The sequence below is a fragment of the Populus trichocarpa genome, chromosome 18 (genome assembly GCF_000002775.5).
Source record: "Populus trichocarpa isolate Nisqually-1 chromosome 18, P.trichocarpa_v4.1, whole genome shotgun sequence".
In the NCBI taxonomy this organism is placed as follows: Eukaryota; Viridiplantae; Streptophyta; class Magnoliopsida; order Malpighiales; family Salicaceae; genus Populus; species Populus trichocarpa.
In genome coordinates, this window is record NC_037302.2 from 3,933,547 (window position 1) to 3,947,624 (window position 14,078).

At 34.0% G+C, this 14,078-nt stretch overlaps 1 protein-coding gene across 1 annotated transcript; it reads right to left on the bottom strand.

Moving 5' to 3' along the window:
• Positions 1 to 330: 330 nt before the first annotated feature.
• On the bottom strand, positions 331 to 2,474 carry LOC7480429 (lachrymatory-factor synthase). The gene is made up of 2 exons (XM_024589546.2): positions 1,868 to 2,474; positions 331 to 563 (listed from the first exon to the last, which is right to left on the bottom strand). Exons 1-2 carry the CDS (start codon positions 2,367 to 2,369, stop codon positions 556 to 558), a joined length of 510 nt encoding a protein of 169 aa, XP_024445314.1. The 5' UTR covers positions 2,370 to 2,474; the 3' UTR covers positions 331 to 555.
• Positions 2,475 to 14,078: the final 11,604 nt, after the last annotated feature.

Genomic DNA, 14,078 nt, shown 5'->3' on the forward strand with positions numbered 1-14,078 from the left:
ATATAGATTTGGTTGTCTTAAACAATTTTTAATTATCATATATTTTTTTAAAAAAAAATAATTACAACTAGTTTGGTTGATAAACTGACATGGATGCCTACCAAACAAAATATAGATTTAGTTGTCTGTAAAAGGAGATACAACTATCCTAAAAAGTCAAAATTTGAGATTTAATACATTAAAAAAAACAAAATATAGTGTATAAGTTGTGACTCGAATCTCAGATCCATAATCGGCAACGCAGGAGTGATGCTAAAAAGGACACTCGCCTATGCTTAGCCTCAGAACATACATACATATCATAAATCAAATTGTACGAAATACACAATATTTCATAAAATTTCAAATGTTCTTCAAAATAAAACAAAAACAAATAATAATCCATAATACTTATTACAATATCAAAATCTAATATTTAACTAAAATAGTGTAATGGTGATGCACTCTAAGACATCAAATAAGAAACTAAAAAGAAAGCTTCGCGGAAGCAAGCAAGGCATACCAACCAAAAAGATGAAGCAGGAACTCTCAACAAAGTCAACCTGCTAATAAAAATTAAAAACCTGAAAATAATATTAAAAATGAGGGGTGAATTCAACCAACCCAATGAGATTATAACATTTAATATACATTATAGATATTTATAAGTTATAGACCATAAATTGTGATACAATAAAAGTCTAAGAATTAAAACAAACCACCACACACACACACACACACTAAGCATTGTAGTGGAATACAGGTCAGATAAATATGAGAGGATCAGTCGTCACAAGTTGGTGTCTCTCTCACCAACTAGGTATACATACTATTATGTACATATAGATTAACTACTTTCTGTTAGTATGAAGTTTCTGACAAGTACACTGATATCAAGACATAATAAATACTTGTATAGTTATCAAAGCAAATAAATATCATATTGAATAAAATTTAATTCAATAGAATGCAAGTGCAAATTAAAGAATGGATGAGTATTTAGAAAATAAAGAAACATATACAAATATTCAACAATCAACCAATTATACTCATCATATAATCAACATACATATATTATTTATATTACATGCATATTAAATATTACAACTCTAAACTTAGAAACCAAAACATAATTATAAAACCATATTAATTCACCCTATCGATCTTGAACATGTCCCAAGTTAATCGAACTTAAAAGAACCGATCGAATCCCACTACTCGGTCAATCGGCAGACCAAAATAACCAACCGATCAACGCCACCACAAACCAACCGGCTGACCAATTAAGACCAACATGTAGACCAGTTGATCAGGATTTTATAATCCTTATCTGTCAGTCTCCCAAACTGTAGATCCAAAGATAATCAACAAGTTCCTCGAAAGCTCATAATTCTACTCTTCAAATTAGTTCGTTTTAAGCCAAACTAACACCCTAAATATTTATTAAACCTCTTAAATCATCCAAACCCTAAAATCAAACCAATAAATTTAAGCATAAAACATCAAGATCTTATCTTAGAACCATTATTTCCAATTTTCACTTCTTCCCTTTCTACCTCCTTTCTCCTTTCTTCTATCTCCTTCTTCCCCTCTTCATATTTCGGCTCTCGGCTCTGTACAAATCTAATCTTCTTCTTCTTTTTTTTTGCATATATCAAATCAAATCACATGAATTGTCTAATTGTGCATGAACCATTAATACCATAATAATGCACACAAGGGCATCATTGACTTTTCAAATCCATTTTGTTTTTATTTATATTTTGGACATTACAGTATATGATAATAAAATGTATCTTAATAAAAATCTCAGGCTATAAGCTGTAAAAATAATCGAGAGCTGCAGCAAACATATAAAACAAGAAAAGGAAGTCTACTTTTCTCAAACCTTTAACTGCATCCTCCAGTCTCTCGGCCATTTGCTGCAGTCCCACTTTATACTTTCTCACCAGCTCATCCAATACCAACCCTGCCACTGGATCAACATTGAATGACCATTCGATCACACACCCATCTTGACCATCATCACCTTGTGGGACAACCTTGACCGTTGAAACATATGACTTGAACCCAATATTGCTGTCAACTATCTCATAGCTCAAGCTACGTTCAACATGATCAACAACTGTTAATCTCTCAGAGGACCAGCTAACAGGCTGACTGTGGCCATCTGTATTGGTGTCAGTGGACGGAATCGAGGAGCCCTCACAGTGTCTTATGCAACCTGGCTCACCATTAGTCCCATGGATGCCATAGCAGGTGGCAAGGCTAGGAAACCATTTGTGGAGGTTAAAGAAGTCGTTGAGGAGAGGCCATATTTGATCTGCTGTGGCTTTTGGTAGCCTTTCTGAGACCTTGCCTTCCCATTTTGGCTGTGGATCTTGCTCCATTAGAGTGATAATCAGAGACCAGCCCTAAATTTTTCTTTAGCGATGATTATATCGACACTGGACAGCTGGGTTATCACTTACCAGTGTTTCTGACGGGCGCGCACACACATCAATGCGTTCCAAATTCTAAATGTTTTTAAACTCAGTCCAGTTGTCGATCGATTCAGGCTTCATCATAGGTTTTGATCGAATTATTCGGATTAATCTTATTTTTTTTAATAAATTAAAACAATGTTATTTTGATAAACAAAAATTATCAACGAGTTGCAACAGAATTTTTGACCAGGTTAACCCGTCAGGTCAGCTGAATTTTTAACTACCTCTATTTTTTTATAAATCCGGCCTGGTTCCAGCCTCGGGTCAGCCAGGTTCCAGGTCAACCCACTGAGCCGAGTTTTAAATCTATGATTTGTCATGAGGAAAAATATTCAAGTCGTTACAAAATAAGCTTAGTTTCCATAATAGTGTGTATACCAGCATTACTATTCCGGAAAAAAAAAAAAGAAATATTAAATGAACGACGCATTCTCTGCTCAATATCAAAAAAAAATTGTAGCAGGCGATGTGTCATCCGTTGCAATAATTTTTTGGTGGCTGAAAAATCAAGATTGAGTTTTTTTACCTCTGAAAGCTTAATTTTTGGCTTATTTTAACCAGAAAACACTTGTAAAACATCTTAAAAACCTAAATTACTGTTAAATGTTTATTGTTTATTTGTTATTTGATTTACTCTGTATTTGAATAAGTTCCTATTTACCAGGAACCAGTCAATTGTTTACCTATTACTTAGGAAAATCCCAGCTGACTAGGTGACAGTTAGTCATGGGATAGATGCTGCATATTTTTCTACTTATCTATTATTTGTATTCCTATTTAAGTTGAACTCTTCTTAATGAAATATATAGAGTTGCACTTCCACGTTTGTTGTTACAAAGCTTTAGCTTCACTGTCACGTTTTCAATACAAAACTTTAGCTTTGAATTAGTGCAGAACACTTAGTGTTCAACAAGTGGTATCAGAGCCAGAGAGTGTTAGAGTGTGACAAATCAGAAAGTTAAGGGAAACACAGGGAAGAGAGATCGTGAGATTGAGAGAAACACTGGGAAACACAGGGAAAAAGAGAGATAGTGAGTTTTGTGTCTTTTGCTGCAGCAAAGAAAATGGCATCAGAAAATAATTACGTGCAACCTGCAATCCCACGCTTTGATGGTCATTATGACCATTGGAGTATGTTGATGGAAAATTTCTTGAGGTCAAAGGAGTATTGGAGTCTTGTGGAACAAGGGATCAATGAACCAACGGTTGGAAGTGTGCTGACAGAAGCACAAACCAAAATCCTTGAAGATCATAAACTGAAGGATCTTAAAGCAAAAAATTACTTGTTCCAAGCAATTGATCGGGGGATTTTAGAGATCATTCTTCACAAGAACACATCCAAGCAGATTTGGGACTCAATGAAGAAGAAGTATTAAGGGTCAACAAGAGTGAAGAGGGCGCAGCTTCAAACTCTTCGCAAAGAGTTTGAAATTCTTCACATGAATACTGGAGAGTCAGTCGATGGCTATTTTTCACGCACTCTTGCAATTGCAAATAGAATGTGAATACATGGTGATAAAATGGAGGATGTAACGATAATTGAGAAGATTCTTCGATCAATGTCTGCAAAGTTTAACTATGTAGTCTGCTCCATTGAAGAATCACACAACATTAAAGAACTTTCGATTGATGAGCTACAAAGCTCATTGCTATTGCATGAGCAGCGGATGGTGAGCATTATTCCTGAGGAACAAGTTCTGAAAGTATCAATGAATGGTGGAGTACCTTCAAGGGGATATGGAAGAGGTCGCAGCTGGGGCAGAGGAGGTACAGGCCGTGGTGGAAGAGGTCGTGGTTATGATCAAAAACCATTTGACAAATCATGAGTTCAATGCTATAATTGCCACAGGTATGGCCATTATCAATATGAATGCACAGATAAAGAGGAGAAGGTGAATCTTGTAGAAGCTGAAGCCGAAGAAGAAATGCTTTTAATGGCATTTCTTGAAGAAGAAGAATCCAAATCAGACAAATGGTATTTGGATTCAGGGTGCAGTAACCACATGTGTGGAAACAAGGAATTATTTTCTTGTTTGAATGAAAATTACAAAGATACAGTAAAGCTTGGGAATGGCATGTTCATTACTGTTATGGGAAAGGGAAATGTGAGATTTTATGCAAAAGATAACACAGTGCAGACAATATCCAGTGTCTTCTACATTCCAGAATTGAAGAGTAATCTGATTAGTATGGGACAATTGCAAGAGAAGGGATATACAATAATCATTACAGCAGGTTGTTGCAAAATACATCATCCAGAGAAGGGAGTAATTGCTAAAGCAAGAATGACAAGCAATCGCATGTTTCCATTATACATGCAGGATCAAATTCAAACATGTTTTTCCACGAAAATGCATGACTCAACTTGGTTATGGCATTTTCGTTATGGGCATCTAAATTTCGATGGCTTGAAGGCACTGCAAGAGAAAAACATGGTGACTGGGCTTCCTAAGATCACTTGTCCTACTGAATTATGTGAGGAATGTGTTGTAGGGAAACAACCTCGAGATTCCTTTCCAAAAGGAAAAGCTTGGCGAGCTGAACAAACTCTTCATTTGGTTCACTCGAACATCTGTGGACCAATTAATCCAACCTCAAATGGCAACAAGAGGTATTTTATCTCCTTTATAAATGATTGCAGTCGAAAGACATGGGTTTACTTCTTGCAAGATAAGTCTGAAGCTTTTACTGTGTTCAAGAAGTTTAAAGCTCATAGTGAAAAGGAATGTGGTAATCCCATTAAAATCCTTCGAACAGACCGTGGTGGTGAATTTACTTCACATGAATTTGCAAATTTCTGTGAAATGCATGGAATACAAAGGCAACTTACAGCAGCATATTCACCACAACAGAATGGGGTGGCGGAACGAAGAAATCGTACAATTATGAACATGGTTCGTAGTATGTTACTGAAGGGAAAAATGCCGAAGAGTTTCTGGCCTGAAGCAGTTAAATGGAGTGTTCATATATTGAATCGTTGCCCTACGTTTGCTGTAAAGAATATTACACCAACAGAAGCCTGGTGTGGATCTAAGCCTATGGTTGATCACTTCAGAATCTTTGGGTGCATAGCATATGCACATGTTCCAGATGCCAAAAGAACAAAGCTGGATGACAAGGCAGTAAAGTGTGTATTTCTTGGAGTTAGTGAGGAATCAAAAGCTTACAAGCTTTATAATCCAATCACCAGAAACATAGTCATCAGTCGTGATGTTCAGTTCGATGAAGAAAACACATAGGATTGGAATAAAACAGATGCAAATCTGTTTCAAGATTCTGACCTGTATGAAGATGCAAGCTACGGAACAGAAGAGGGTTTTATTGGTGATCGCAAAATTGAGTCTCACATTCAGCCACCTGAATGTGAAATTCACACAGAAGAGCAGCTGCAAGTTTCTATTCCACATGAAGGAACCATTGTTCCACATGGTGAAGGGACATCCAACATACCTCAACGGCAAAGAACAGCTCCTGCATGGATGAATGACTATGTCAATGGAAATGAATTTTCTGATGAAGATACCTTTGCTCAGTTTGCTTTATTTGCAGGTTCTGATCCTATAAAATTCGAAGATGCAGTAAAAGAAGACAAATGGAGAAGAGCTATGGATACAGAGATTCATGCCATCAACAAAAATAACACTTGGGAACTTGTAGATCTTCCAAGAGGACAGAAAACTATTGGCGTAAAGTGGGTCTATAAGACCAAGTTAAATGAGAATGGGGAGATTGACAAGCACAAGGCTCGTCTAGTGGTAAAGGGTTACAAACAGCAGCATGGCATCGATTATGATAAGGTATTTGCCCCAGTAGTCAGGCATGATACCATTCGTCTTGTAATTTCATTGGCAGCACAGCACACTTGGCCTATTTTTCAGATGGACGTAAAGTCTGCTTTCCTGAATGGGGACTTGGAAGAGCAAGTTTATGTTGATCAGCCTTCTGGATATGTGAAGCAAGGATATGAGGAGCAGGTTTACAAATTGAACAAAGCTTTATACGGACTGAAACAAGCTCCTAGAGCTTGGTACAGTCGTATAGATGCGTTCTTCACTAAGGCAGGTTTCAGAAAATGCCCACATGAACACACTTTATTTGTTAAAACTGCAGGTGGAGGTAAATTCCTGTTTGTGTGTTTATACGTGGATAATCTTATTTACACTGGGAATGATGGGATTTTGCTTCAAGAATTCAAAGACTCCATGAAAGCTGAATTTGAGATGACTGATTTGGGTATGATGCGTTATTTTCTTGGAATTGAAGTCATGCAATCAACAACTGGAATCTTCATTACGCAGAAGAAATATGCAAAAGAGATCTTGGAAAGATTTCATTATCAAAATTGCAATCCAGTCAAGAATCCAATTGAACCAGGACTGAAGCTACATAAGGATCTTGATGGACAAAGAATCGACAGCACCTATTACAAACAAATGGTTGGGAGCTTAATGTACTTAACGGCTACTAGGCCGGATGTTATGTGTGCAGTGAGTCTTCTTAGCAGGTACATGGAGTCACCAACAAGTCTGCATTCCCAAGCTGCGAAGAGAGTGTTTCGTTATTTACAGGGAACAATTGATTTTGGTATACACTATAAGAAAAGAGAAGCTTCAAGACTCATTGGCTATGCTGACAGTAATTACGCAGGTGATTTAGACGACAGGAGAAGCACTTCAGGAAGCGTGTTCATGATGAATTCAGGTGCTGTGTCTTGGTCTTCAAGAAAACAACAGGTGGTTACTCTATCCACAACCGAAGCAGAGTTCATAGCCGCAGCAACATCAGCATGTCAAGCCATATGGCTGAGAAGAATTCTTGATGATCTGCATGTTCAGCAACATGATCCTACAATAATTCACTGTGACAGCAGCTTAACAATCAAGCTTTCTAAAAATCCAGTCCTTCACGGGAGAAGCAAGCACATAGATGTGCGATATCATTTCCTTCGTGATCTTTCAAATGAAGGGACCATCGAATTGGTTTACTGCCGAAGTGAAGATCAAATCGCAGACATCATGACAAAGGCACTGAAATTGGATGCATTTGAAAAACTGCGTAATTTACTTGGAATGTGTTCGTTTCAGGTTCTTGAGCAAGGAAATTGATGACAGCAGCTATGTTGTTTGTTTAATAAAACTGCTATGATGAAACCTCCATAGTAGTACCATCTTAAACTGTTTTTTGCAGAAATCAGTTTAAGGGAGGGTGTTAAATGTTTATTGTTTATTTGTTATTTGATTTACTCTGTATTTGAATAAGTTCCTATTTACCAGGAACCAGTCAATTGTTTACCTATTCCTTAGGAAAATCCCAGCTGACTAGGTGACAGTTAGTCATGGGATAGATGCTGCATATTTTTCTACTTATCTATTATTTGTATTTCTATTTAAGTTGAACTCTTCTTAATGAAATATATAGAGTTGCACTTCCACGTTTGTTGTTACAAAGCTTTAGCTTCACTGTCACGTTTTCAATACAAAACTTTAGCTTTGAATTAGTGCAAAACACTTAGTGTTCAACAATTACCTCATTTCTAACTCCTAAACACCTTAAAGTCACTACAAAAATAAAAAAAAATCAAACTAAATCTAAAACTTATTTCCAAGTTTTATGCTTTTTCAGGCATGGTTGATGAGTTAAACCATTACCATTGAACTCCACTTTCCAAGCTAACCTATTGATACCAAGATTGGTCATTTTCATAACCAAATATTGTCGGCCAAATTCTTTCACTTTCATCTCTGTTTTTTTGGTGACTCTTTATCATCTTTCAGAAGTTGGGAACTAAAAAGTAATGAAAATAAAGTTTGAAGACTAAAATAAAATATAAAAGCATAAAATTTTAGGGACCAAATTGACAAAAATACAACTATAGGTACCAAAGTGAACTTTGTGGTGCATGAATTAATTTTCTTTATGGTGGTTTTGTTTTTTCTATTTAGTTCTGAAAAATATTTTTACTTTATGGTGTTTTATTGTTTTTTATATTTAGTTTAGGAAATCAAATATTGTGCTTAGTAATTATATTTTTTCTATTTAGTTTAGAAATACCTATAATAACTCTATAATTATTTATTAGGAATTTTCTCCTCTTCAAAATAGACCTAGGACTAGTATAAATAGTGTTGTTTATCTTGTATTTCAGTAGACTAATATTTAGTAAAACAAATCTTGAATTAGAGTTTTTATGTGGTAACCTTATTCAATTGAATTGTGTATTGCTTATATTTATTATCTTTCTTGTGTTATTTTCTTCAATATAAATTGAAATCAGAAACCAACAATTCCCCGTGAATAATGCTTTATGCTAGAATAATCATGGCTTACAGAAGATGCAAAGCATGACGTGCTTGTATGGTAGGGAATGGGGAGGTTCTTCCTCAAGAAAGAGATGTTAAGAAACTGGTAATAGAATACAGAATTGATCCGTTAGTTGGTGAAAATGAAAAACTTGAAAGATTATAAGAAGAGTGATAATGGATCTATAATCAGTTTTAAAAACATATTGAAACTAAAATTTTTATGCTTATAATTCTTTTATGGATTGAAATCAACCACCAATTCATGATGTTTATTTTGATGATGATGATAATAACATAAACAATGATTGGAGTGAGAGTGATAATATCATTCATGGTGTCATCGTTAAAGAGTTAGAGGTTAATTGTAAAGAAGACATTAAATATGCTCGACAAAAAGAAACCATTAATTTAGGCTATGTTGATTATTTTAATTACAAATTTATTAATATAAAAAATGTAAATTTATTCAAGTGTTGTATGGATATAACATATGTTGATAGAAAACTATAAAGTTGTTATTTAGAATTGTTATACACCTTAAACAAAGAGAGAAAATATTTTCTTTTGGAAATGGAGAGTTTTGATTAGATATCCACGAGATCAAGATAATAACAATTTGAACTTAAGGATAAGTTCTTTTCAATCTAAGAAGAATGGTGCAAGAAATATTTTCCTACATGACGTTTTATTTTTTTCTATTTAGTTTAGAAAATCAAATATTGTACTTGGTGACTTTATTTTCTATTTAGTTTAGGAATCACTATAATAACTATTATTATTTATAAGGATTTTTTTACTCTTCAAGATAGACCTATGACAATTATAAATAGCATTTTTAAGCTTGTATCTTAGCAGAATACTTGAAGAGAAAATATTCAGTAGTAAAATTTTGAATTAGAATTTTTGTATGATAACCTATTTGACACAGAAATTTTGTGTTGTTTGTGTTAACTATTTTTTTGTGTCATTTCTATTTGTATCACTTTGTCTAGTCATTGTACCTATAATGACTTCCATAGTGGAGGGATTAAGTGAAAAGTTGTTCTGAATTAGTAAATTTTTATTTATAAATCACACAAAAAAAAAAAGAGCAAAAGTCTTTCTTAGATTAGAATTACAAAATCTACTATATACAAACATGTAGAAATCATCTATATACATGAATGAAGATAAGAATAAAGGTAGGGAAAATATGGTGGCAAGTAAGCCACATGTAAAACAAATATATATGCCAAGTGTATAGAAAAAGAATTTGCAACATAAGAAGAAAAAAAAAAAGAAGAAGAAAGAAGATAGGTGATAAATGACACAAGTGTAAAGTGATAAGTAAGTTAAGTGCAAAGATTAAAAAAAATAATAATAAGAAGGTCAAGTGCAAATTGAAAAAAAATAGAATTTTAAAAAATAAAAGCATAAACCATGTCTATAATAAATGCTTGCCCAGAAAAAAGTAATAAGTAGGTCAAGTGCAAAAAAAAATTAGAATTTAAAAAAAAAATTGCAAAAATAAAATGCATAAACATGAAAAAATTAAAAAACATTTACAAAATCACTTGCTAAAATAAAACATTGTTTCTTTTTATAATAATAATAATATAGCTAGTTACTATGCAGTGTCTTGTAATTAAATGTTGTTAATGTTCATTTAACTTAACTTTATTTTGAAATTACTTAAAACGGTTTAAACTGATAAAATATAAGACCTAATCATTTCCAATCAGCAGGACAATTTAATCACTTAGTAACTGCAATTCCAATTAAAAAGGATAATGGTGTTTCTCTTTACTTCGAAACTCGTGGTAATTATAATTAGGGGTGATTATTTTTGGTTCGGTTCGGTTTTTATTAAAAAAAAAAGTAACCAAATCGAAATATTTTTTTTTAACCGAAACCGGTTCAAACCGAACGGTTTCGGTTCAGTTCGGTTTTTTTGATAAAAACCTGTTCAAACCGGTTTAACTCGGTTTTTTTTGTTTGGCTTGGTTTTTTTCTGGTTTGGGTTCGGTTCGGTTTTTTTAGTTTCAGGTTTATAAAACCGAAACCGAACAAAATTTATATAATAAGTTAAAATTTATCAAAATTTAAATTTAAATAATTTATCAAAATTTAAAGTTTGGGCATCTATTAATATTTAAGCTGGTAATTAAAAAACAAAAACAAGAATAAAAGAAAACATTGCAAAAACTAAGAATTCTTTTTTAAAAAGCTTCAACAAATTAGTATATTCATAGATTGAAAGGTGTTAGTGACAAGAAAGAGGAAATATTTTAAATTGGTGTGTACTTCGAGAGAGAGAGAGAGAGGGAGAGATAGCTCGCAGGATAAAATTTATCTTCTGAAAACACCAATTAGGAGGTAATGATTAACCTCTTTGTAAATTCCAAACGTAAGTTTATTGCAAAATCTGAAAATAATGGAAAACTATTAAAAAATAAAAGAACTTTAGTCAGAAGAGTTTTTAATTCAAACCTCGTGAGGTGTTTTGTACCTAACCAACCCATCAGGCGGTCGAGCTCGAAATTCAAAATAAAATTTCTAAAGGGCTAGCCAATAGGCCATACATATTGGTTGGCTGTTGCTGCTAACTTGACTGACCTTTTTCAACGGATCTGCCATTAGCCATTGCCAACATCCCTACTTGAATTCTCACTCACGGGCTGCATCAGTCAATATCAAGGTAAGTAAAAAATTTCAAAAACTGATTAAATTGAAAAAATTAATTAAAAAATTAAACAGTAAAAAAAACTGATTAAAACGATTAGAATTTTTAAAAAACTAACCAGTTCAATTTCGGTTTTATAAGTCTGAAACTGAAAAAAATTAAACCGAACTGAACCCAAACCGTAAAAAAAACCAAAACAAAGCTAAGCCAAACCAGAAAAACCCGAGCCAAAACCGGAAAAAAACCGAGCCAAACCAGAAAAACCGTACCAAACCGGTTTGAGCCGGTTTTTTTCCAAAATAACCAAACCAAAACCGATCGGTTTGAACCAGTTTTGGGTTTTAAAAAAAAAAAACTAATTTAATTATTTTTTTTAATAAAAACCAAACTAAACAAAAAATAATCATCCTGTTAATCTTCCAAATAAAACATTTTAGCTTTGTCCACCTTACGTAATACCGTTGATGTTGCTGAGACAATTTTTTGCATCTTGTCAATGGTAAAATCACAAAAAGACGTGGGTTGATGATTGTATATATTTGCACTGTTAGCTTCTTCTTCTTTCTTTTTTTTAATTGTGTCGGACTAAATTAAAAAATAATTGAATCAAGAATAAAATTAAAAAATAATTGATTAAAGTATAAATAATATCATAAATAGGTGATACTTTTAAAGTTATTATAAAAAATTACTTTAACCCTTAAACTTTACAAATTATATCTACTTAGCCCTTAATAATTTTACAATTCAATTTTGGTATAAAAAATTGTTTGTGTTGTTTTATAGTCCCTTGCATAGTTTTTAAACCCGACCCGATGATCGACCCGGTATAATGATCGGGTCACGGGTTAGATGGGTTGACTCGGGTCAACCCGGATCAACCCAAAATAATAATAAAAAAAAACAAGAAAAGATATTAGAATTTAAGATCCTTGTTTTATTTATGATTTACACAACACGCAAATAGAAAAATAAATTCTAAGCTTAACTACAAAAAGCTAGAGAGATAAAGGAAGAAAAATCCAGCATTCCCTTCTCTATTTTGAATTTTCAATGATGGATTCGCTTTTGTAGAGTACAACTTCACTTTTTTGCTTCCCCAGCTCTCTACGTCTTCTTCTTCTTCAACTACCATGCCAACAGGACTCCAGATCACACATGGCGGTTATGTTGCTGGGGTGAAAGCATCGATGAACCAAGCCACAAAGAAAAAGCGAGATTCTCCCCCCCACTTATTTCAACCTTTTTATGTGTGTATTGACAGTATTGTACTTTCTTTTACAGTTTTTTGTTTTTGTTCCAGACCACAAAAACACCAGTGGGTTTGTTGTGTTTTTCTCTCTAATCTTCCCCTCTTCACCCTCAAAACCCTTTCTTTGCAAACATGCGCTGATTTTCACCATAAAAACCCTTAACCCACACCCATGTCTGCACCAATCAAAACTGGATCGCCGCCATCACCACAAGATCTGACCCCCCCTCTAAACAACCGCTCAACAAACTCTCCCTGCAACACAAACACATCCATCCAACCATCCCATGGCGTCTGCCACCACCACCCGACATGCATCTCTCTCCCCATTGCAATTATCTTCTCTTTTTTTGCAATTGATGGCTTTGCAGATTGAAGAGTTTGGGTTTTCTATCTGAACGGTGACGTTTTAATTATATATATAAAAGTCGGGTCTCATCTGGGTTTACCCGGGTCTTACGGGTCCCGGATCAACCCTTCGGGTCGACCTGGTTTTTCCGGGCCAAATCCCTAGTTGATTTTTCCTTAAACCCGGCTCGGTTCCGGCCCCGGGTCAGCCGGGTCCCGGGTTGACCCGCCGGGCCGAGCCGGGTTTTAAAACTATGGTCCCTTGTTTGTGAGGGAGAGAGAGAGAATTGAATTTTGACGGTAAAAAAAGAAAATCAATGTTGACACTGATTTGGGTTACCATAATAGTCGATCTTGGTGTAAAAGGGCTTCATTTGATAAATGAAGTTCCATTTAAGTGTTTTTTCACATTGAAACTACTTAAAAAAACCATATCTAAGCCCAAAAAGATTTTTGATTTTAGGTTTTTTATGTGCATTTTTTTAAGACTATTTATGAGTTTATCAAGGTGTTTAAGCTTCTTTTTTAAGAATTTTGGGTAAAAAAATAGGTTGAAATGATTTTAGATTAAAAAAAAAACATATAGACCTTGTTTTTCCACCCACCACAGTGACCAGAATCTAAGGAAAACCAGATGACAGGTTGTTTGGAAAAATATATTTTTAAAAAATATTGGGGTGGATAAAATGTTGTTTGGAAAAACAATTTTCAAAAAATATTAAGGCAAATTGATATTTTTTTAAAAAAAAAGGGCTCGTGCACGAGCCCTTTCAAATTGGGTTCGTTAGAGGCTTGGCTTTCGAGATTCGGCGACACCTAGCCTCTTTTTTTTATTTTTCATTTAAAAAAATCAAGATTTTTTTTATATGTGTTTAAATTGCCCATAAATCCCAACCCTACTCTCTTATTAGTATTTACTCAACCCGTGATCCGAGTTTTGAACTCTATTTAGTCTTTTTTTTTTTAATTTCATCACATGATAAGAAAATACAAAAAGTTATTTACCATCAACTAAAGGATAAAATTAAATAAAAGCCTCACTCTAAATG